The 22,271-nt window shown below is 55.4% G+C and overlaps 9 protein-coding genes across 9 annotated transcripts, besides 30 other annotated features; 5 read left to right on the plus strand and 4 right to left on the minus strand.

Moving 5' to 3' along the window:
• Positions 1–131: 131 nt before the first annotated feature.
• Positions 132–1,634, minus strand: EKO05_0009935 (Mitochondrial import inner membrane translocase subunit tim8; the record flags this gene model as incomplete). The annotated part of the gene is made up of 4 exons (XM_038942976.1): positions 132–451; positions 510–716; positions 769–931; positions 990–1,634. The coding sequence occupies 4 exons, from the start codon at positions 1,632–1,634 to the stop codon at positions 132–134; spliced, it is 1,335 nt and encodes a 444-aa protein (XP_038794496.1).
• Positions 1,635–4,122: 2,488 nt separating this feature from the next.
• Positions 4,123–9,632: a mobile genetic element.
• Positions 4,810–4,832: a tandem repeat.
• Positions 4,925–7,119: a mobile genetic element.
• Positions 4,928–7,119: a mobile genetic element.
• Positions 4,943–7,119: a mobile genetic element.
• Positions 4,960–7,122, plus strand: EKO05_0009936 (uncharacterized protein; the record flags this gene model as incomplete). The annotated part of the gene is made up of 1 exon (XM_059637642.1): positions 4,960–7,122. One exon carries the CDS (start codon positions 4,960–4,962, stop codon positions 7,120–7,122), a length of 2,163 nt encoding a protein of 720 aa, XP_059493625.1.
• Positions 6,035–6,981: a mobile genetic element.
• Positions 6,302–6,579: a mobile genetic element.
• Positions 7,136–9,033: a mobile genetic element.
• Positions 7,136–9,102: a mobile genetic element.
• Positions 7,142–8,922: a mobile genetic element.
• Positions 7,142–9,102: a mobile genetic element.
• Positions 7,166–9,030: a mobile genetic element.
• On the plus strand, positions 7,177–9,108 carry EKO05_0009937 (uncharacterized protein; the record flags this gene model as incomplete). The annotated part of the gene is made up of 1 exon (XM_038942842.2): positions 7,177–9,108. The coding sequence occupies one exon, from the start codon at positions 7,177–7,179 to the stop codon at positions 9,106–9,108; it is 1,932 nt and encodes a 643-aa protein (XP_038794497.2).
• Positions 8,870–9,030: a mobile genetic element.
• EKO05_0009938 (uncharacterized protein) lies at positions 9,551–10,612 on the plus strand (the record flags this gene model as incomplete). The annotated part of the gene is made up of 2 exons (XM_059637643.1): positions 9,551–9,916; positions 9,977–10,612. The coding sequence occupies 2 exons, from the start codon at positions 9,551–9,553 to the stop codon at positions 10,610–10,612; spliced, it is 1,002 nt and encodes a 333-aa protein (XP_059493626.1).
• Positions 9,558–9,632: a tandem repeat.
• Positions 9,633–9,679: a tandem repeat.
• Positions 9,680–9,825: a tandem repeat.
• Positions 9,680–10,268: a mobile genetic element.
• Positions 10,269–10,323: a tandem repeat.
• Positions 10,324–10,761: a mobile genetic element.
• Positions 10,339–10,413: a tandem repeat.
• Positions 10,414–10,456: a tandem repeat.
• Positions 10,762–11,584: 823 nt separating the features above from the next.
• On the plus strand, positions 11,585–12,975 carry EKO05_0009939 (D-arabinitol dehydrogenase (NADP(+)); the record flags this gene model as incomplete). The annotated part of the gene is made up of 6 exons (XM_059637644.1): positions 11,585–11,598; positions 11,711–11,780; positions 11,828–11,896; positions 11,959–11,974; positions 12,041–12,426; positions 12,511–12,975. 6 exons carry the CDS (start codon positions 11,585–11,587, stop codon positions 12,973–12,975), a joined length of 1,020 nt encoding a protein of 339 aa, XP_059493627.1.
• Positions 11,621–11,679: a tandem repeat.
• A 73-nt stretch (positions 12,976–13,048) lies between the features above and the next one.
• Positions 13,049–14,062, minus strand: EKO05_0009940 (uncharacterized protein; the record flags this gene model as incomplete). The annotated part of the gene is made up of 1 exon (XM_038946969.1): positions 13,049–14,062. The coding sequence occupies one exon, from the start codon at positions 14,060–14,062 to the stop codon at positions 13,049–13,051; it is 1,014 nt and encodes a 337-aa protein (XP_038794501.1).
• A 614-nt stretch (positions 14,063–14,676) lies between these two features.
• EKO05_0009941 (Pre-mRNA-splicing factor cwf16) lies at positions 14,677–15,723 on the minus strand (the record flags this gene model as incomplete). Its single annotated transcript, XM_038946970.2, has 1 exon — positions 14,677–15,723. The coding sequence occupies one exon, from the start codon at positions 15,721–15,723 to the stop codon at positions 14,677–14,679; it is 1,047 nt and encodes a 348-aa protein (XP_038794502.2).
• Positions 15,585–15,629: a tandem repeat.
• Positions 15,643–15,677: a tandem repeat.
• A 117-nt stretch (positions 15,724–15,840) lies between the features above and the next one.
• Positions 15,841–18,068, plus strand: EKO05_0009942 (anaphase-promoting complex subunit Cut9; the record flags this gene model as incomplete). The annotated part of the gene is made up of 2 exons (XM_038942912.1): positions 15,841–15,937; positions 16,249–18,068. 2 exons carry the CDS (start codon positions 15,841–15,843, stop codon positions 18,066–18,068), a joined length of 1,917 nt encoding a protein of 638 aa, XP_038794503.1.
• Positions 16,519–16,535: a tandem repeat.
• A 365-nt stretch (positions 18,069–18,433) lies between the features above and the next one.
• Positions 18,434–18,535: a tandem repeat.
• Positions 18,536–18,938: 403 nt separating this feature from the next.
• Positions 18,939–19,004: a dispersed repeat.
• Positions 18,997–19,027: a tandem repeat.
• Positions 19,028–19,251: 224 nt separating this feature from the next.
• Positions 19,252–19,437: a dispersed repeat.
• Positions 19,438–19,779: 342 nt separating this feature from the next.
• Positions 19,780–21,426, minus strand: EKO05_0009943 (uncharacterized protein; the record flags this gene model as incomplete). Its single annotated transcript, XM_038946971.1, has 1 exon — positions 19,780–21,426. One exon carries the CDS (start codon positions 21,424–21,426, stop codon positions 19,780–19,782), a length of 1,647 nt encoding a protein of 548 aa, XP_038794504.1.
• Positions 20,977–21,009: a tandem repeat.
• Positions 21,427–22,271: the final 845 nt, after the last annotated feature.

The following is a 22,271-nucleotide window of genomic DNA, read 5'->3' on the forward strand; positions in this document are numbered from 1 at the left end:
AGCTGTAAGTAATTTCAAGATATGCAAACAGTCGCGCTGTTCATGGGACTCCACAACGAGCACAAAATTGACCTTAGTGGAGAATCTTCGCTGCAAGAAATAACTATAGACGCCGAACTTGGAGTACAAAGTTACAATCTGGCCATGAAGACATGCTCACGGATTACGTTTTTGCCGTCCTTACTCCTATGCACAACCTTGGGCTTAGGAGTGTCATACGTATCCCTCTTGCGACGCTGTGAAATGTGCAGGTTCTCCAATTGCTCATCTAGAAGACGTTGCGGTCCCTCTCCTTCCAAAGTGGCGTGGTCCGAGACATAGAAAAGAACATTAGGCAAGGCCCACTCACCTTGACCGGCCATAAAGATCTTCACTTTCCAAATATACTTCCAGCCAAGTTGAGGTCGATGTTGGATTATAAAGTAACCAGCGCCAAGTCCGTTAGAGGAACCTTTAGGATTTGATCAGCTATGCGTATGTGTGAGACATGTTTGAGTGTAGTGACGCACCTAGTAGTGCCAATGCGGCCTCCATCTCGTGCTCTCTACCGTTGGGTACGGCGAACTCAAAGTCTTTGCCTGGCCATGCTGGCACCACGGCAACGTTGTGTTGCTCCAGAGCGCGTTGCATGATGTATTGCGTCTCCGGATTGATTACCTGCACTGCCATAAAGTAGTTCAAGTTGCGTAAGTCGGCTGATGCGACTCGATTCCACACTGAACATGTTAGACCTGACCTTCCATCACCTGAAGGCTTTAGAATACTTACTCCCCCATGCAATGTCAGAACTTGCTCTCAGTGCCGGCAGCTCGTTTGCAGCAGGCTTTCGCTTCCAGTGTTCTTCGGCAGCGCTCTCAGGGCTCTCACGGTGGATGAAGTAAACGAGTCCGTTGGTGGGATTGACGCCGATCTTAGCATAGGCTTGTGTGACCTAAAGATTCTCTAGTTAGACAACGCAAGTTAAATGTACCTAAAAGCGTTGTACGTACTTGATAGTCTTTGCCATCGACGAGATAGTGCTGGTCTTCCTCAAATGGCAGCTCACCGTCTTCATCACGAGTGACGGCAGGACCGTTCATGTGCTCGACATAGAAGCAATGGTTGGGGCCGCCACTCCCCGCTGATCTTGGATCTACATTGAGATCTTTGAAAGCGTCGGCCATCTCGTGCGTCTTATCGAAGTCACATTGGTCATCCACCTCTTCGTGCTTCTCGTCATCGTCGAGATATCCCCACTTCTCCAATTCAGGCTTGAGGTCGCCATCCCATGGGCTCTGTATGTATGGCCAACCTAGCATGGTCTGCGCTTCGCCGTCGTTCATCATCATGGCTTTGATCATCTTGACACCGCGACTCCTGGCTTTGCACCAGATGGCCTCCTGCTGCTCGGGAGTGAGTGTGAGTGGATGTTCATCTTCCTCGTCGTCTGGATCTGAGGACCAAGTGTCTTCTGGGTTGGAGTCATGGTCGGCAGCGATGCTTGCAGCGATATCGGTCTTGTTGACCTGCAGATTGCGCAACTGCAATGTGGGGAGAAGGCTGGTGACAGTGGCCGATCTGAAAGGTCCTTGAATAACGCGACCAGCGGTGAATGCAGCTAGTGCAATGAGTGAGAATACTGCGCGAGGTTTCATGGCTGATCAAGTCCTTAGTCTTAGTAGATTCGTGTAAGCGCAGGTATCGACGGACAGCGGAGAAGCGCAGCGTTTATCTGTGTCGAGCGATTATACGTAGAGTGAAGTCAACGCCTCAGTAAAAACGCCCCACATTGTAGCCCGGACGAAATTTCCATCCAGGCGGAAGTTGGTGAAGTGAAGGAGAAACTGGGGACATGCGATCCATGAAAGGAAGCGGATGTTAGCACAGGATTATATCTACCACGCCAAAATCTCCATGGCATGCACAATACTTATTAGAGACTAAGAAAGAGTAGCAACTCTGCATTTGCAGCAAACACACAAAGGAATCAGAAGTCGAATCGAACGCCTTTCGCATGACAACGGAAGTTCTAACATCAGGGCCAACATTATGAACAACTTGAGAGAAGTAGACTGTCTCTGGAAACGACAAAGAAGCAACTGAACACATCTGAAGATGTCAGTATAGCAATACAACCCTCATCACAATACTTCACATGACAGAAAGAAGTTTTCGTGCCTTGTAGCACGCTTACGATCTGCATTGTTGTACCTCACACTTATGCCTGACACCGCATTGCGCGAAATCGCCTTCGCGCTGAACAGGTCACGTTGTGAAAGGACCGCATTATGAAAGCCTTTGGGTCGTTTTTCATTGCGCGTGTACAGTGACAAGTCATGTACAGTTATTTTATGCTGAAAGTTTTGAGTGATGCGGAAAGCGGAAAGTTGCTAGCAGATGCAAAAATTCGTGACCCGCAATACCTCACTGGCCCCAGGCTGTTATCACAACATGCTAGCTAAACACCCTAGCGATACGACCGCAGACATGGCTGCTGTAAACTTCGACTTCTATGCAGATACTAGTCCCGCTCCGCTAGCTGCTCCTTTGGAAATCAAACAGGCGGTCGCTGTCGGGGCGGGCTTTACCTCACAGCTGGTGCCCAATACTATATATGTGCTATGATGACTGTCTGTTTCCGTCTTCACGTACCCACAATCATGAGTACTGGGCTGTGCACCCGTGGAATACCCCATAATCGTCGTATCCAGCTTCCTCGGGCTTGCCACCATTACAACATGCATACAAGTCCCAGAAAGGGAAATCGTTGCCAACGCTGCGTTGCTGATTGCGCATGAAACATTTCGGCTGTCCGGATTCTGGGGGGTTTTGAATCCCTGACTACAACCTTCTCGCCGAGCAGGAAATGCTTCGTAGTTAGGGTAGACGAACTGGAGTGTAAATGGTAGTGGTGTTGCTATACCACTGGCGGTTGTGTACGTGAAGGAGTAGGTCGTTGTTGGACTCGTTGGTGCTGTGAGGGAAAGCTGCCTAAGACTTCCATGTTGGAGAGTAGCGATCACGAAGGTTTTTTTTTTGGGAAAAGCAAGCGGTTGCTGTGACCAAGACAAACTAGACCTAGTGATATCTGTGAAGTATCCGATGATATCGCTGTGGGTGGCAGATTCTCGACTTTTCGAACGCTTCGTCCGAATATCGAATGTCAATGCAGCCGGGAATAGATGGTACCTCAGAACAAGCTTCGTAGAGAAGCTTGTTTCGTGCTACGATCGGGTTAGCATACAGTACCGGTAGCGCCAAGTCTGATCTGTACCGTTGCCGAGATAAGCCTCACTAATGGCCTTACGGAGCCGCAGCTCCAATATGAGCCAGGCTACCGGATACGAACAATGTATCAGCAGCTCTGTTCTTAGCCTGGAAGCTACAGGTTGTCAACGTACGAGCCTCGGTCCTACCATCGGAAAGACGATTTGTGGAACATGCTGACTAGGGTAGATCAAGTCCATGTCCGGCCGCAACTGACACAGAGTATCGACATGTTAGGCGATACAGTCGGCTCCGGAGAGAGGGATCTGTTCCCTCAACGTCTTCCTGAACTTTCCGGTTGAGCCTCGCTACGCTGACGTATCAGTATCGACCTCGGATGATATTTTCAGGTCGTCAAGCAGCCGTTTGTCTGACGAAACACTGACCGTCTTCTGTTCTGCCGAGCTGTCTTTGTGCTGATTGGAACAATGACCGACTGCTAGACCTCTAGAGGACGGTGATTCCAAGCTTTTATTACGCCATCATCTCGGAGGGAGTTGAAGCGCATGTGGATAATCAAAACCGAGCGAAACATGCACGGATCTCTTCCTGCAAACGATCTCGCTCGTTGCTAGACAGAAACCTGTATCGGTTTCCTGCGCAGAGGCATATCCCAGTTGACTTCTGAAAACCGAGTGCTCGAGAAACGATGACCGGGTCTCGGAGTCACCGAGTGGAAACATGACCTGTATCTCAGCAAATTGCATTGCGCGACTGCCTCTTAGCCCCAACAATATCTTGACGGCTGGAAGATGAACGTCGTTATCTGCAACGGCACTGTCTATTCTGGAACTGTCATGTGTTTGACAACTTTGCTGTCGGTCTAGGTATTCAGCTACTTGAACTGGAAACAACGGCTCATCAATCTTGTAATCTTCTTATATATAAACAGGTTAAAGTGATCTCCCCAACAAAGCCCCTGTAAGCCCTGAAATAAGTGCCAGATGGCTGATAAAACTCGCCGCTACCTGCCTATCTGCTTGAGACAAATTAATCAGCCCTGTAGCGGGCGCAGCAGACGTGTAAAGTTGTCGTTTTCTGGCCGTGCACCCTCTAGCGTCAACTCTCAGCTATACTGACGTCCTACACCGCCCGTAGCGGCCCTATATTGTTCCGGTAATCTGCTCCTGTAAACTCCTGTAAAAAGCTTTACAGGTCCTGTACAGGCTCGCTACAGGTTCGTATGGCCCGTCCACGGCGTGTTCTAGCCCCCCCCCCCTCCAGTCTTTTCCCTAGCCGTCAGCCAGCCATCATCCCAAGTATTTTGCAGCAGCTGTAGGACCTATCTCCCATCTGCTAACTTCCGCCGCAACCGGATAGGGGGCGTCTACCAGCCATGTAGCAACTGCAGTGCCGTAACTACTACCTCCCCCTCTCTCTGATTACGCTTACAGTCAGTAGACGTCCCGTGCAGGCCGCCGGCGACGCCGTCTCTCTACACCTCCACGTCCATCAAGCCCCCAGAGGGACCGCCTAACTGCCTCCCAGCCAGCGCCCAGTGCTAGCGCCCCTGAACAGGCCTCACGCCGTGAGGGCAGTGCCAGTAATACTCCTAATAACCCGGCTGCTGCTGCTCCAGCTGCTGCCCCTAGCTCCCAGTATAGTGATAACCCGTTTGACGACCTGCCCGAGACAGTCCTTGTAGGGCTCCAACAGGACACCACCCCGCTCCTGCGACGTCGTCCTGATGGTGTATACTACGATATTGGCAGCATGCAGGTGCCCTGTTCAGCCTGCGGCGCCTTACACTGGATAGATGAGCGGAAGAGCACTACCTCTGTAACAGACCCGCGATTTACTCTCTGCTGCCTGGACGGCGAGGTCGACCTGCCAGCCCTCACACCGCTGCCGTCGTACCTGTATCAGCTACTCAACACGAATACTCTAGCAGCGCGGCACTTCCGTAAGGAGCTACGGGCCTACAACGCTGCCTTTGCGTTTACCTCGGTAGACTGTACACCTACCAGCCGTGGGGCGCAGGGCCCTGGCGTGCAGGTGTTTCAGATCCACGGGGCCCTATACCACCGCAGCGGCCCTGTAGAGGTTCTCGAGGGAAGCCTGCCGCAGTACGCTCAGCTATACTTTTACGACCCACAGTACGCTGCCAACGCCCGCCACCAGCGGAACAGCCACTTACAGCTCCAGATTCTCCAAGATCTAACGGCAATGCTATATGAGATCAATAACCCATATATATCTATATACCGCACGGCCCAGGATCGGCTCAACAGTAGCGCTGCAGACGCCCGCGTCATACTAACCAGCAGGCTTACACTAGCCCTAGAGACTAGGCAGGACCGCCGCAGGGAGAACGTACCTACTAGCGATGAGCTAGGCCTAGTGATACCTGACGCAGCAGGTGCAGAGACGTCCCGTCCCATCGTCCTAGCGGCCCGTAACTCCAGCGCCCTGTTTACTATCAGCGCCGCCCACCCATCTTACATGCCGCTACACTACGTACTGATGTTTCCCCACGGGGATTCTGGGTGGCGGCCGGGGCTAACGCTCCGTAACCAGGACGGATCCCGTCTGCAGACGTCGCTGACCCAGCAAACCTACTATCGATACTATCTACACCCCCGCCCTGGGCAGACTACAAATCCGTTCCGCTTCTACAGGCTGTTTCAGCAGTACGTTGTGGATATCTGGGCTATCTGCAACCAGGCCCGGCTGGCCTGGATCCGAGCAAACCAGGCACAGCTGCGGGCAGACCTGTATAGCGGTGTTGCTGATGCCGTTATGGGCAACAACGACGCCCAGGCAGGCCCTGTTGGACGCCGCGTTGTCCTGCCGTCGTCCTATCTAGGCAGCTCACGATTTGTCAGCCAGTGCTATCAGGACTCTATGGCTATCGTCCGTCGATATGGCCGCCCTACCCTGTTTATCACTTTTACAGCTAGCCCATACTGGCCAGAGGTTGCCCGTGAGCTCCGCCCTGGGGAGACAGGCCTGAATCGGCCTGATCTAATCTGCCGGGCCTTCCATCTGAAGGTGCAGAAGCTAGTAGCCGATGTGAAGAGCAACCTGTTCGGCACCCATCTGGGCCACGTGTACACGATTGAGTACCAGAAACGGGGCCTGCCCCATATACACCTGCTGCTGTTCCTGACCCCACACAACCGCGAGGCGTTCACGGATCCTGTAACAATTGATAGCACTATCCGGGCTGAGATCCCTTCCCCTGTGGATGACCCAGACGGCCTGCTTACAGAGGTTGTACGGACCTTCATGCTTCACGGGCCATGTGGGGAGCACAATCTGCAGGCCCCGTGTATGGTGCCTCAGCGCGACAGCGCCCCGCCGCGGTGCTCTAAGAACTTTCCTAAGCGTTACTGCCCATCTACAGTGGTCCATGAGGACGGGTACCCTGAGTATCAGCGCCGGGATGATGGCCGCACGCTTGCTGTACGGTGTAAGGGCCGTATTGTACACCTTAATAACAGCTGGGTTGTCCCGTATAACCCTGGTCTGCTCCGTAAGTACTGGGCCCATATCAATGTAGAGGTTTGCGGCACTATCCACGCTATCAAATACGTCCACAAGTACATCTACAAGGGCACTGACAGGGCAGTACTAAACGTCTCAGAAGCAGATAAGGTTAAGCAGCATCTAAACGGGCGATATATCAGTCCATCTGAGGCTGTTTGGCGGCTGTTTGAGTACCCAGTACACATGGAGCGGCCCACTGTAGTGCCCCTAGCGGTCCACCTACCGAATGAGCAGATAGTTACGTTCCCTGCTAACGCTACCACTGCAGAGTTATCAGCCCGCCTGGAGCGATCTGTAACTACGCTTACGGCGTTCTTCCAGCGCAACGCTGACCATGAGTATGGCCGTGAGGTCCTATATCAGGACTATCCATCCCAGTTTGTTTAGCACCTCCCGTCACGGACCTGGCACGTGCGTCAGCGCGGCACTGCGATTGGCCGCATGTACTTTTGCAGCCCGCTACAGGGTGAACAGTTCTATCTACAGCTTCTCTTGACTACCGTACGGGGTCCACAGTCCTACGCGGACCTGCGTACCTTTAGCGGCACAGAGTATCCTACTTTCCAGGCCGCCGCAGCTGCCCGCGGGTTACTGCTACACGATGGAGACTGGGTAGCCTGCTTCCAGGACGCCGTTACGTTTGCCACAGGCCAGGCGTTACGGTACTTCTTCGTTGCTGCTCTCTTAAATGGGCCTGTTACAGATCCAGCTGCTATCTGGGCAGCCTTCCAGGCGGATTTGTGTGACGACTTACCTGAGGCTGCTGCTGCCCTGCTAGTATCCGCAGATCCAGACGCGTACCTTGACTACGGCCTGTATCTGATAGAAGGGCTGCTGGCAGAGTCTGGCAAACGTCTTACGGATTTCTCACTCCCTGCGTGCCAGTTCAACTGGGGAGTACGGCTGCAGAATCAGCTTCTTGCCGCTGAGCTGGCCTACGATACAGACGGGCAGGACACTGCCTTCTGGGACACTGTTACAGGGCTGAATATGGACCAGCGCGCCGTATTTGATGCCGTTACTGCCGCTATTGAGGCTGACCACAGCACTGCCCACTTCTTCGTACAGGGCCTAGCAGGCACAGGCAAGACGTTCCTCTGGCGCTGTATATGTGCCTACTATCGCTCTACAGGCCGGGTGGTCCTGTGCGTTGCGTCGTCGGGTATAGCTGCTGTCCTGCTGCCCGGCGGCCGCACTGCCCACTCCCGTTTCCGGATCCCGTTGGATATCCACGACGATTCCATCTGCCCTGTTGCTCCAGGCTCGGAGCTTGGGCGGCTGCTGCAGGCCGCTACTCTAGTTATCTGGGACGAGGTGCCTATGCAGCACCGTTACTGCTTCGAGGCAGTCCACCGTATGCTGCAGGACGTCCGTAGCTCCCCTGCCCTGTTTGGCGGCCTCCCTGTAATTGCCAGCGGCGATTTTGCCCAGATCCTACCCGTCGTCCGCCGGGGCCAGCGGCCTGCCATCGTCAACGCCTGCCTGCAGCAGTCTACGCTCATATGGCCGCACATGACCGTACTGCACCTGCGTCAGAATATGCGGGTGCTATCTGGGGCTGACAACACCTGTTTTGCAGCCTGGTGCCGGGGACTGGCTACCCGTGAGATGGATGGCCTGATCTCCATCCCAGACTGGATGACCGTCTACTACAGCCTACAGGGCTTCCTGGATCACGTCTATCCGCCGCACCTCCTCCAGCAGGCTGCTGCGGACTATCAGGTCCTCAACGGCCGTGCTATACTGGCCGTACGGAACGACGCAGTAGCTGTAATCAACGCCGCAATGCTTGCTGCCTTCCCTGGTGAGCTAGTAGAGCTGGTTGCAGTGGACTCTGCTGAGGTTGAGGACAATACAACACAGGATCTGCCTCCCGTAGAGCTGCTGCAGTCCTTTGAGCCCCCGTCACTGCCCCCGTCACGCCTTCTGCTCAAGGTAGGCGTACCAATAATGCTTCTACGGAACCTGTACCCAAGCCAGGGGCTCTGCAACGGTACCCGTTTAGCGGTTACACAGATATCCTCCCGCTGTATCCAGGCCCGCATCCTATCTGGCGAGTTTGCAGGCCAGCTCCGCCTGCTGCCACGTATCAGGCTCACTTCAACCAGTAGAGAGCTCCCGTTTATCGTCAGCCGGGTCCAGTTTCCAGTTCGCCTCTCCTTTGCAATCACTGTAAACAAGTCACAGGGCCAGTCACTCTCTGTTGTAGGCGTTGATCTGCGTCACGCTGTGTTTACACATGGCCAGCTATACGTAGCTATGTCCCATGTAACTACACTTGCAGGCCTGTCAATCCTGCTGCCAGCACCTGATACTAGCGATGAGCCATCCCGTACGGTCCCTAATATCGTATACCCAGAGGTGCTCCTGTAGCCAGCCACAACCTACTAGTATATTAGCCCGCCAACGTCGCCGCTACCAGTATATCAGCCCGTCAACGTTACTGCCACAACCTACTAGTATATCGGGCTAACAGCTATCAATAGTACGTCACCGCCTAGTTATTCTGCCGTTACAGGTGCTATTGTGCCCGCAGGTTGACCTTCACCGTGAGCTTACAAACCCCCCGCGTACCAGTATCTAGCACCAATCAGGCCACGTACAGTGACTGTACAATCCAGATACAGTATAGCCACAGGCCCTATAACATCATTTGATGGCTGCCTATTCACTGTTTTGGCCCGACAAACAGAATATACTATTCACGGTGAGCTACAACACCAAAATATCGCAGGTCTTGGCAGCCGCTAGCTGGCTGCGATATACTATATAGGCAGCCGCCCTCCCCCGTTTTACTACTCTCTAGGTCATCAATATGGACTCCTCCGCCCCCGCCGACGACGTCGCCGCCCCCGCCAACACCGCCGCCGCCGACGCCGCCGCTGCCCTCGCCGCCCCCGCCAACACCGCCAACACCGCCCCCGCCAACACCGCCAACACCGCCGCCGCTGACGCCGCCGCTGCTGCTGCTGCTGCCACTGCTGCTGCTGCCACTGCCGCCGCCGCCCTCGCTGCCGCCCCCGCCCTCCGCCGCTCCCCCCTGCCCCCGGCCCGCCCACCGCCGCCGCCCTGCTCGCCATGCCGCCCGCCTCGCGGGCCTGCACAAGGCTGGCTTCTCGGCCAGTCCAGCGCCAGCTGGAGTTCCGCGCGGGCTACGAGCCCAGCAAGTTCAACCTCGCTGGTAAGTAACCCCCTGTAAGTGTCCTGTAGAGCCCTGTACTGACAGTAAGCAGTTCGGCAGCAGAACCTCGAATCTGCGCTCGCGCAGGTTGTCGGCCGCGTCGCCCCCACCGAATGCAACTCCTGCCAGCGAGCAGCTGGCCCGTATACTACCTGCGTGGTAGTTACAGGCCAGCTGCTCGACTCGTGCGCCAACTGCCACTATGGCAGTGAGGGCGCCCGCTGCTCCTTCCGCCGTAAGTTTACAGCCTCCACATTCCCCATACAGACCTTATTGACCCTGCTACAGCCACGCCCGCCCCCGTCGTCCCCGTCCCCGCCATCGCCACCCCCTCCAGGTCCCGCCGCCAGGTCGCTGCCGCTGCCGCTGCCGCTGCTGCTGCCGCTGCCCCTGCCGCTGCCCCTGCCACCCCCTCCAAGAAGCGCCGCCGCACCACCGCCACCCCTGCTGCCTCCCCCGCCGCCGCCGCCGCCGCCGCCACCACCGCCACCGCCTCCAAGAAGGAGAAGAAGAAGGAGAAGAGGAAGAGGAAGAAGAAGAGTAGGTTACAGGCCTGTAAAAGAAATCTACTGGCTGCTAACATTTTTTACAGAGGTCCGTAAGTGCGTACGGGACGTAAAGAAGTCCGTAGCGGCTCTAGAGCTTGCTATGGATTCCTCCTCCTCAGAGGACAGTGATGAAGATGATGAGGATTAAATAGTTTACAGGTCTGCACATGAATGAAACAGTGTTTACAGTGCTATTTACACTCCTGTTACTGTTGTGATTTTCCCTTGCTTACTAACTCTCTACCCCGCTACCCCTGTAAACGCAAAGCTCTGCACCCGCTGGCCCAAACACTGGCATATTGTTTATCAAATTTCAGAAACGAGCCATCCAACCGGCGGACAACAGCAAAGCAGTCTCGATCAGCTATGCTGTAAGGACTATTTCACACTACCGTGCTAGAGATCGAGTTGAAGCTCATCGAGTCTGCATCAGCGGTCCAAGTTGACTACTAATTGTAGTAACTATCACCCTCGCTCTAGACGTGCGGCTACTGCAGAAAAGCGTCTAGTTCTCACACGTAGCGAAACTCTACAGCGCTTTTCACCCCGGCACACACCCTCATCTCGTACATCTTGTCGCTCCTTTTATGTCGAGTTATCGTCACGGCCGAGCTCATCGCCTCAGGGCCGTCCTGGCCGTCTCAGATTCTCTATAGATCGAACCGCCCTCCATGAGAGAGCGAGTAAGAAGGACGTGCAGGCTGTGGTATCTGGGCGCAAAGGTAAGGACTGCGTTTCTTCAACGGCAGATGCCGGCTGCTGGCACCTCGTTTGCACAAGCGGAGCTTTCCCATCTTCGTCTGAGCAAAACAACTCTGATAGTGTCCCAGTGACTATATGCTGGAAGCGGGCACGGATACCTAGAGTAAGTCGGACCGCACCCCACACCGGCGTCACCACCTGGACGGCGCGCTAGCAGGCGTGGGAACCCCGCTTCTTGCATAGACGCGTGTAAGTAAGCGTGCCATTGTGGTGGATCGAGCCGCCGTGTGCATAAAAGCTCAGTTTATCTCGAACTGCGTTGTGGAGAAAAAGAATTGCGTCTGTCACAGCGGTAGTGATGGCTTCGAGTACAGATGTGGAATTGAGGCAACGCCGCTGTGAAGGCGTGCCGGAGAAGATGAAGGCACTGCAGTAAGAGCTGCTTCTATACTTTTTCTTCTTCTTCTTCTTCTTCTTCTTCTTCTTCTTCTTCTTCTTCTTCTTCTTCTTCTTAGTATACGAAATCAGAGCTGACATGCAGCAGATACTCTGGTGCGGAGGCATTCGCCGTAGTCGAGATGGACGTGCCCGAGATTGGCGACGACGACGTCCTGGTACACATACGCACGACAATGCACTCCAGCAAGACTGAAGCCAGCAGGTCAAGATAGCAGCTTGCGGAGTCTGCGGCACAGATCTCCACTACCACAAGGGCGAGTTCCTAGCGAAGGTGATGATAACTTCAACATGCTCCGTAGCAGAAAACGACGGCGAAACTGACTACCGGAACAGTGGCCGTTGATACCCGGTACATCCTACCCATCCGCTCTACATTGCGACCTCGACCCACTCGTCTCAGTTCTAACCGTGACAGGTCACGAAGCAGCCGGCACGGTGGTAGCAGTGGGGGGGAACGTGACCGCGCTCTCGCTGCACGACCGCGTAACCGCCGACCCGCTGCAACCATGCCTTTCGTGCTTCCACTGCACACGGCGCAAACCGCTGCTCTGCGACCGCCTGAAGGCCTTTGGAGGCAACGCTCCGGGCGGGTTCGCAGAGTACTGTCGCTATCCCGCGCGGCAGGTGCATTGCATTGGCGCGCTGCCCTTCCTGGACGCGGTGCTGCTGGAGCCGCTGGCGTGCGCGGCGCACGGGATCGAGCGCATGCAGATGGGCGTGGGGAGCGCGGTGTTGCTGTTTGGATGCGGGCCGACGGGGATGTTGATTGCGCAGTTGGTGCGGTTGAATGGTGGTGCGCATGTATGTATATACCCCCCTCTTCCTTTCTTGTCATCTCAACACTACACCTCAACACCACACCGCCTACTAACCCAGGAGCAAAAGCTGACCATCGCCGCACACCCCAATGCGAAACTCGCTCTCGCGCAATCCATGCACCTCGCAGACGCCTACCACCCCATCTCGCCCACGGATCCCTCCTCCTCCCTCTCAGCGCTGCAAGCCGCGAACCCGCACGGCTTCGACGTCGTCATCGAAGCCACGGGCAGCCCGAGCGTGCTCGAGTCAGCGCTGCGCTTTGTGCGCAAGGGCGGCAAGCTGGTCGTGTACGGCGTTTACAACGCGGCGGCCAAGATTGCTTGGGAGCCGTTTGTCATCTGGGAGAGGGAGTTGGAGGTGCTGGCGAGTTTCTGCAGTATGGGGCATGTGCCGGTCGCGTTGGATTACGTGAGGGCTGGGCGGGTGAGGGTGAGTGGTGTTGTGGATCGGACGTTTCGTGTCGAGGAGTGGGGTGCCTGTTTGGAGGTGGTAAGGCGGGGGGAGTGTGTCAAGGCTGCAATTGTGTTTTGAGTAGGAAGAAAAGGTGGTGGGGTCAAATTGATTTGTATAGTTTGATGTTGATTTCGGGATATGTGAGCGTTTTTTACGCCCACTTTGCATTCAGCGCCTCGACCTGCTGCTTCGTGACTGGCAACACGCTCCCATGCCTCAGGTTCTTGGGCCACGCGGCGCGATCCGACGGCGTCCACACGCCGCCCGCAACATCGACACTCTCGTACGGCCGGTACCCGTCCCCGCCGTAGAAATCCAACAGCAGATGCGCTTTGCCCTCGACTTCGTTGTCCCAGTAAACGGCGGGCCCCTCGACAGCGGACTCGATGATGGAGTTTGCGCCCTGTGGACGCGTCCAGGGTCCGAAGAGACCGCTCGTGCTGACCTCGGTGAAGACGGTCTTGGCCGTCTCGTTTTTGACGAAGCGCGCGTACTTGTTGTCGCCGAGGTCGAGGAACTCCAAGTCGATGACGTTGGTGGGGGAGTAGTCGATGTAGTCTGCTGGGGCCGAGAAGGTGGTGAAGTCGCGCGTGTATGCGTACCGCAGCTTGGTTGCACTGGGAGCGCCGGTGTGGCCTGGATCGTCGGCGCCGTAGAACTTGCTCGCCCAGTGAACGAGGTACTCGCCCTTTGCTTGATCCCAGACAGCAGACGGCGCCCACACCATGCCCGCGCTTGCGTCTTCCACCTCGATAAGCCGCTCGGACTTCCAGGTTGTCAGGTCCGTGGACTCCCAGACGAAGATGGAGCGGCTGCCGTTGCGCTGTGCAATGTCCCAGGTGGTGGCGCCGATATTGAGGTCGGTGCCGATGATGTAGTACTTGGGGTCGCTGGGGGCGGTGATGATGGAGGGGTCGCGGACGCCTTTTGTGCCGAGGGTGGGGACGATGACGGGGTCGCCGTTGTTGAGGGGGTTCATGGAGGCCGCGTTGTTGCCGGTCGATTGGTAGAAGTAGACATTCGGCGCATCGCCGAGGAAGAAGACGCCCAGGTAGCCGGTGAGGGAGGATTTGGCATTGGCGCGAGGGGTCATGTAGGAGGCAAAGTCAAGAGTGGGCAGGGCAAGGGCGCTGGGCAGCAGCGCAAGGCACGTGGAGAAACGCATGATGGAGGTGTTGAGCAGGTCTGGTGTTTCGGTGGGTTGAGTCGTGCTTTTATCCTGCACGCAGTTCGTGATACAAAGGGGGTGCCTGAACAGAGTAGAATTACGATTTGCCGCAGCCGGGGTCTTCTTCTTGTAAAAGATCACTGCCTACCTAGATGCTCAGTGCAAGCGGCTCGTATTTCTACTCCGTTCAGGGACCCCCCTTGTACATGAGTTCCATCATTGCCCCGATCGCCGAGCGTAGTGCGTAGTGGAGATTTGAGGGTCGGAGCGAATGCCTTTACGAGAAGTGCAGCCTCGGTGAAGCGTCGATTCCTTGTGGGAAATCTTGTGGGTGAGGGGCTGGATTGGTGAGGGAAGTGATTTCTCCGGATCTGCGGAGGCCAAGGCCGTGGAGGTGGAGCTCAATACGACCGCAGGCCCGGCCGGATACGGTTGGAAGCGGGCAAGTGGTGCCTAGATATGACGTACCCGTGTTTTTTTTGGAACATCATGTGCTTCTGCGCCGAGGGACGTAGACGTGCAGTTACAATACGAGAAAGTACAAACTTGAATTGGTATCTGGATGCGCCGTGAATGCCGAATCAACGCCGAGCGATGCTGCTAACAAAAACTCAATCGTCGCTGTCGTAGCCCGCTACGAGCATCGTGGACAGCGTGCTCGGGGCGGGTGCTGCCTTGACGGGTGCTACCTTGACGGGTGCTACCTTGACGGGTGCTGAGACAGCGGGCGCAGGTGCTTTCTTTTTGATGCCGAGGACGGCGCCAAAGTCCTTCTTCTCCTTTGGCTTCTTGCTGAAGACGGCGACGGGGGTGGCTTCGACAGGCTCGTCGAGCGTGTCCTCGTCGATGACCTCTTCACCCAGGTCTGGCATCTCGCGGCTGCTGAAGGCTCTGCGCGCTGCTTCGGCGTCGTCCTCTTCCTGCTTCTGCCGGCGCGCGTCTGCATCGTCGGGGGGCGGCGCGACGGTCGCGGTGGTGCCGTCCTGCTCTGCTTTTGCGATGCGGGCGTTCCTCGAGCGAATCTCGTCGAGGGCGTCGGCAATGGCCATCTCCGTCTTGGCGTCGATGACCTTGGTCTCGAGCTCCTTCATGGCGTCTCGCTCGGCCTCTTCCTTCTCCAGGCGGTCGAGGCGCTCCTCCTCCGTCTCCTCGGCGAGCTTCGCCTCTCGCCAGGGCTCAAAGTTGCGTTTGGCGCCGCGCTCGCACTCGTAGTCCATGTTTTTTGGGTCCGTCTTGAAGGTGATTTCGCCGGAGCAGCGGGTGCATCTGATGTAGAAGCGGAAGATGGCGATGGCGTAGTACTTTTCGTCGGTGGTCTCCTTGCGGGCGTTGAACTTGCGGCCTTTGTAGATGAACTCGCCGCAGTGGGTGCACTTCATGGAGAAGGGGGCCATGAGGCGCACGGTCTGGACCTTGGGGCCGGCATTCTTGGGGCCGCGCTGGCGGGTGATTTTGGAGGGGTCGAAGTCGGGGGGGTAGTATTTGGAGAGGACCTTTCGCTCAGACATGGCGGGGTTGTGTGGGGGTGGTGGTTGGTGGTGGTGGTGGTGGTGGTGGTGATGGTCGTAGCAATCCGTGGTGAAGGCGAGTGTGGAGGCGAGTGTGAGGGTGAATGGCTGCAGGGCTAGTCTTGGCACTTCCGAACTCCCCGCAGGCATGGCCCCACATGCCCACGCGCAAGGCTGGCATCGTCAACAACGCGTGCACCGACTCTCGCAACATCACCCACACGGCCACGCCCCACCACCGCCCGCCCACCCCAACGCTTGCCGCGCATGGAGAAATACCTGCGCGAGTGGCGCCAGGACGCCGTCAACCGGCACCAGTACGACACGGCCATTTTCGTCGCCGACAAACTGCTGGCCATTACAGGTGAGTCGATGGATGCCAGACATGCTGCCTCCACCCCGTCACGTTACCTCGCTACTCTCACCACACCTACTCATGTTCACTCTCGCCACACCTACTCATGTTCACTCTGACCACACCTACTCCTGTCCACTCTGACCACACATATTCCTGTCTACTTTTACCACACATACTCCTGTCTACTCTTACTACACATACTCCTGTCCACCCTCACCACACATACTCCTGTCCACTCTTACCACACATATTCCTGTCCACTCTTACCACACATACTCCTGTCCACCCTCACCACTTACACTCCTATCCTCCCCCAGGCGACGACCACGACGCCTTCTGGCTGGCGCAGGTGCACTTCAGCACGGGCAACTACAGCCGTGCCCAATCGCTGCTCGCCCGCGGCAACCTCACCGCCCGCAACCCCCAGTGCCGCTACCTGGCCGCCCACTGCGCCATCAAGCTGGGCAAGCTGGACGACGCCCTGCTCATCCTCGGCGAGAAGAACCCCGCCCACCTCGTCTGCGTCCCCGGCAGCGGCAGCGCCCGCCAGAAGCTGCGCCATGTCGACGTGCACCCGCGCCACACAACCGCCGCCGCCGCCGCCCGCAACGAGCGCCTGCCCACGAGCGAGGAGCGCGACCGCGAGGCCGCCGACACGCTCAAGTCCGAGGCCGCCATGTGCTACCTGCGCGGCGTGTGCTTCGCCAAGCAGAACTCGTTCGACCGCGCAAAGGACTGCTACAAAACGGCCGTCCAGATCGACGTACAGTGCTTCGAGGCCTTCGATGCCCTAATGGCCAACTCGCTCATGTCGCCCCACGAGGAGTGGGCCTTTCTCGACGCCCTCGACTTCGACTCCATCGCCGTCGCCGTCGCCGGCAGCCCCTCGCTCGCCCAGGAGGCCGCCCACTTCACCCGCCAGCTCTACACCACCCGCCTGTCCAAGTACGCGCGGCCCGACGACTTCAACACCGCCACCGAGACCCTCAGCACCCACTACCACCTCGCCGCCAACCCGGACATCCTGCTGTCCCGCGCCGACCTCATGTACACCCACGGCCGCTTCCGCGACGCCCTCGCCCTGACCTCGTCCGTCCTCGCCGCCGACCAGTACAACTTCGCCATCCTGCCCCTGCACCTCGCCTCCCTCTACGAGCTGTCCGAGAAGAACGCCCTCTTCCTGCTCTCCCACAACCTCGCCGACACACACCCCAACGAGCCCGCCGCCTGGCTCGCCGTCGGCGTCTTCTACCTCGCCACCAACCGCATCGCAGACGCCCGCCGCTACTTCTCAAAGGCCTCCATGATGGACCCGCACTTCGGCCCTGCCTGGATCGGCTTCGCCCACACCTTCGCCGCAGAGGGCGAGCACGATCAGGCCATCTCGGCCTACAGCACCGCCGCCCGCCTCTTTCAGGGCACCCACCTGCCCCAGCTCTTCCTCGGCATGCAGAACCTCCAGCTCAACAACCTCACCCTCGCCCACGAGTACCTCGACGCCGCCTACGCCCTCTGCGACACCGATCCCCTCCTGCTCAACGAGATGGGCGTCGTAGCCTTCCACGAGACCGACCTCACCGTCGCCATCTCCCTCTTGCAGCGCGCCCTGTCCTACGCCCAGCAGAATGAAGCCGACCCCGACACCATCATCCCCAGTCGCATCAACCTTGCGCACGCCCTCCGCCGCAACGGCGACCTCGACGAATCCCTGCGCGTCTTCGATGACGTCCTGCGCCACGGCGTCAAAGACCCAAACGTCTTCACCGCAAAGGGCCTCGTCCTGCTCGAGCTGGGCCGCAGCTGGGACGCCGTCATCGTCCTGCACGAGGCGCTCGCCATCGCGCCCCAGGACCCCATGGCCACGGACCTGCTGAACAGAGCCCTCGAGGCAAACGAGACCGACAGCGGCGTCTCCATGTTCGAGCCGGCGCAGAGCCACAACGGCCAGCTGCTGATCGAGGATGAGGTCGACGACCCAGGCTTTGAAGAAGCGCTGAAGCGGCGCAAGAACGCCCTGCGCGACATGGAGCCCAACCGCGTCGCCGGACGTCGGAGGCGCGGGAGGAGACACGCCGCGGGCTTCGTCGATGAGGAGAGCGGCGCTGGCGAAAGCATGCTCGTCGACTCTGACGAGTGATGGAGAGGTTTGCAATTTGGATTCGGCTTTTTTCCCCTTTGAATACCACGGCATAGCAAGGCGTCAGCGGGATGGGAAGGTCAGGCATGGGAAATGTAAAACAGCATCATTACACGATGCCACGGCGTTTACTTCAAGTGGGTTGGATTCTGCAATCAAATTCAGGGTTGGATACCAATCAATCAGGTAGTTTCATCACGAGTCATCATGCATCTGATCTGCATCTACATTATCAAGAGTGTTTATATCCAAGTTGGTGTCTATATTTATCAAAAATGAACTAACCTTGGAATCTAAAATCCACGTTTCCACTTTTGAATAGCATGGCACGGCATACCTACCTGGCAAGACGCTAGCAGATTCGACAAAGCAAAGCAAAGCAAAGCAGAGCAAGGCAAGACAAGACAAGACAAGGCGAAGCAAGGCAAGTCAGGACAAGGTTAGGCAAGACAAGACAAGACAAGACACGAACAGGTAACGCCTCGCTAAAAAGAAAGACATCCTACACCTTAACACTAGAGCACTAACTCCACTCTCTTCTCCTCTAGCTCTCTCTTATCTTACCTCATAGAGCTATTATAACAGAAGAAGAAATGATTTAACATCTATACTAAACAAATCATCTAGTTTTATCTTCTAACTGTTACATAGCTACTGTCTCGTAACCACTCTCTGTTTATTCTCTATTAGCAGTAGGAAACAGTTAAACAGTGGTATTGCCTACGTTGACATCTAGAGCAGTTGATCTTAATTGGACCTTGACACTAGACTAGCGTGGTACCGTGTCTGTGCGCACAACGCCTGGATTTGCAAAACACCCACTTTTTACTAGTAAAAACACCAAAATCTCTTATTTTAAATGCTAATTAACTCTACTGTTAGTAAAGATAAAGACTAACTTTCTATTATAGAAATACTCTATTTATTACATCTACATCCTCGTCTGCATCTGCATCTGCGCCCACAATCTTAGTACGTGGTACCGTAAAAACTCGATTCTCTGGCTGCAAGCTAACAGCGGGTAGTTTAGTAGGGCCGAGGTGGAGTAGATGTTAACAAATAGGAGCCCCTAGGTGCGCTTAGACTAATATCAGAAACCTGCTAAACTACTTGTTAGCGTGTACCACTAAATCCGTTCACTTTTTCTCTGCAACGTGTCTTACCTACTGTTAGGCTCTCAGCCTTAGACTCTTAGCCTCAGGCATGTGGCGCGTCCACCTCTGACCTGTGATAGCAAGCCTCAGGCATATGGATGCGTCCACCTCTGACCTAAGGGCAATAAGTACTGTTCTGGCCACAGTCTTACTATTAAAGTAAGCATTGTTACCTTTTTGAGGCATGCTTGGCACAGTAGGCAGAGCTGTGGCCTTAACACTTACTAAGTTTAACAGAATATTTGGGCATTAACGTATTTATAGCAGATTTAGTTTATAAATACTAAAAAAATTGCCTATCTATTCTATTACAGACTGTTTAATTAGGTAAGGTGCTAACTTAGCACGTGCCACTCTTCTAAACACTAAATCGTTAAAATAATAATTAATAACAGATATTTGCTGCTGCAACAAAGGTACACGCATTATTTAGGGAGTGTAGGGATTACAGGCTATGCAAAATTATAGGGCGCCCTACCTAATGTTGCATTATGCGTTATCTAAACTTATCCGGGCCATGCCGCCCCCTGTTAGCTTGCGGCCAGAGAATCGAGTTTTTACGGTATTCGCATACACCTCCTCTCGGTCAACCAAGTCACTGCCTCCCGACACGCAAACAGTGCGGTAAACAGTGCGGTAATGAGGCGGAGGGAGACGGAGCAACGGCAGGCCCGCTTCATCATCCAACCTTGCGCGGAAGCGAAGCGTGCGGATTCGAGGTCAGGGTACTGGTGCGCAGGGACATAAGCGCCGGATCTGTGGGTTGCGGGCTGAGACTGCGGAAGTGCGAGGGTGGCGTAGCGATACCGAGGAATTTTTGAGGGGGAGAGTCTATCAGACTGTGTGATGTGAGCAGTGAGGGTGTTGTGATGGCGGTGCTGGTTGGCTGGTCTAAATTCCTCCGCATCCTGCTGGGTGGGCTGTCCCTGTGCTCGTCGCTGCGAGCGAGATGTGCGGTGTTGTTGTGTATTGCTGAACTGCGGTGATTTGGTAGTTGGATATCCACGGCCGGTTTCTGCCAGCTGGGGACGCCACTGCAGAGACTCCTCGATTTGATCTTGCGCATACGTCCCAAACGCGCCATCGCGGCACGAAGCTCCTTGCGCTTGAAGCCTCGGATGGAAGCACTCGGGATCAAAAACTCTCAGCCGTCGTACTTCATGATCCAGAAGAACATCATCTCCCCCCTTCTTCTCACCATCCTTCGTGCGAGGCCACTGCATAGGCGTGTGCAAGATCCCCGCACTCCTCTCTTCTTGGATATACCTCTCTTCCTCCTCATATCTATCTTCCTGTACTCCATCTTTACTTCCCTCCTCATCTTCATCCTCATCTTCAGTACTCCCGTCTTCATATTCGGTACTCTCCTCACCCTCCTCATCTTCACCCCCCGAAGTACCAGAAGCGGACGACGAAGCAGAAGTCGACGAGAAAACCTCTTCCACCACCCCTTTCCTCTCCCCACCTCCCCGCCCACTACGGCGAAGAACTCCACTCTGCACACCATCCACCGTCACCACTTTGTCCGCACAGCACGGGTGCGGTCGGGGTGGTGCGTCGAGTCCATCACGCTGTGTGTGACGAAGTCCGATACGTTTCTTCCCAGAGCGAGGTGCAGTGGGAGGGGCGGTTGAGTATCTGCAATCGGCGGCGGCGGCGGTGATGTTGTCGCTGCCTTTGACAGGCGAGGAAACGACATGGATTGTCTGCGTTTTCAAGATGCGGTTTGGTGGGATTGCGAATTTGATTTCCCCGTCTTTGTCTTTGTCTTTGTCTTTGTCTTTGTCACCGTCTCTCTGTTCATCTTGATCTTCTCCATCTCCTTCCGTGGCAGAACAATACTCCTCATCGGGACACCGAGAATGCCCAAAGCGATGGTCCAGGCGCTCCGTCCAGCCGCGACGAGCGGGTATGAGGTCCTGCGTTAGGATGTGGAAGCCAGTATTCTGCCGCACCGGGGGGCCGTCGACGTCGTGGAGTGTGGCGCCGCTCAGACTGTGCGTGTCTCGTGGACGAGGTGGGGAGTTTGGACTGCGTAGGGCTTCCTCACCACGGGAGGGAGTCAAAAGCTTACCCCTACCATCACCACCTCCGCTCCCCAGTAACCGATACACCTCTTCATCCCACTCAACGGGATACCGCCTCTGCGCACCCCGTTCCTTCTCGCGCCGCGACACTTTTTCCTCGTGGCGATGCGACGGCATCGTGATGAGGCGTTCCTTGTAGATAGCAGGCCTCGCGCGTTGTCATATATGAATGTGCGCATCGAAGCACGAATGGTAAAATACCAAAGTGAGTCGAGTCAAGTGGTAAGCGTACGTATCAACATCCATTTAAGGTCAGACGAGTAACCCAATTCGAACCGAGAGGAGCTTCGCAGTGTCGCGGTGGGAGGGAAACGAGTCGTGGGGTGAGGTTGGAGGTTATATACCTTCGCTCTCGTGTCATCGTTTGATGTCCGTTCATCAGAGATATCAACCACCGCAGTATATATACACCACATCAGAACAAACACCCTACTAAGTCCTAAACCCAACAGGCAGCCACGTTACATTTTATATATAGTAGAGAAACTACAACACAAACAGCAAACAACCATCTACCTAAATATAACAACCTACCCAATTCATCCTCTAAAATATCCATCTAACATCTATTCACGTTACTACAAACACCCTACTACAAACAGCCTAAAAAGTAGAGGTATAGTTATAGTCAACATATATATAACTGTCAGAGATATATCCAGTAATACAACAGTTACATTCACATCACTAACAAACACCCTACCAACTTACCAAGTCCTAAACCTAATAGGTAGCTAAATCACATGCCATGCTATACGCAGTGAAAGAAAGAAGTATAATGAAAAAGAAAGTAAATGATTAAATATATAACTAGATATAACAACCTAATTAATATATAATTTTATATAATCATTTAATGCCTATAGATTAGAGAAAGTAACTGCCACGGTGTACGTTGGTCAGAACAAACGCACGGTTGAGGCTTGAACCTGATGGGTGGTGGCCGCGTCGCATCCCATGCG

The sequence above is a fragment of the Ascochyta rabiei genome, chromosome 18 (assembly GCF_004011695.2).
Source record: "Ascochyta rabiei chromosome 18, complete sequence".
In the NCBI taxonomy this organism is placed as follows: Eukaryota; Fungi; Ascomycota; class Dothideomycetes; order Pleosporales; family Didymellaceae; genus Ascochyta; species Ascochyta rabiei.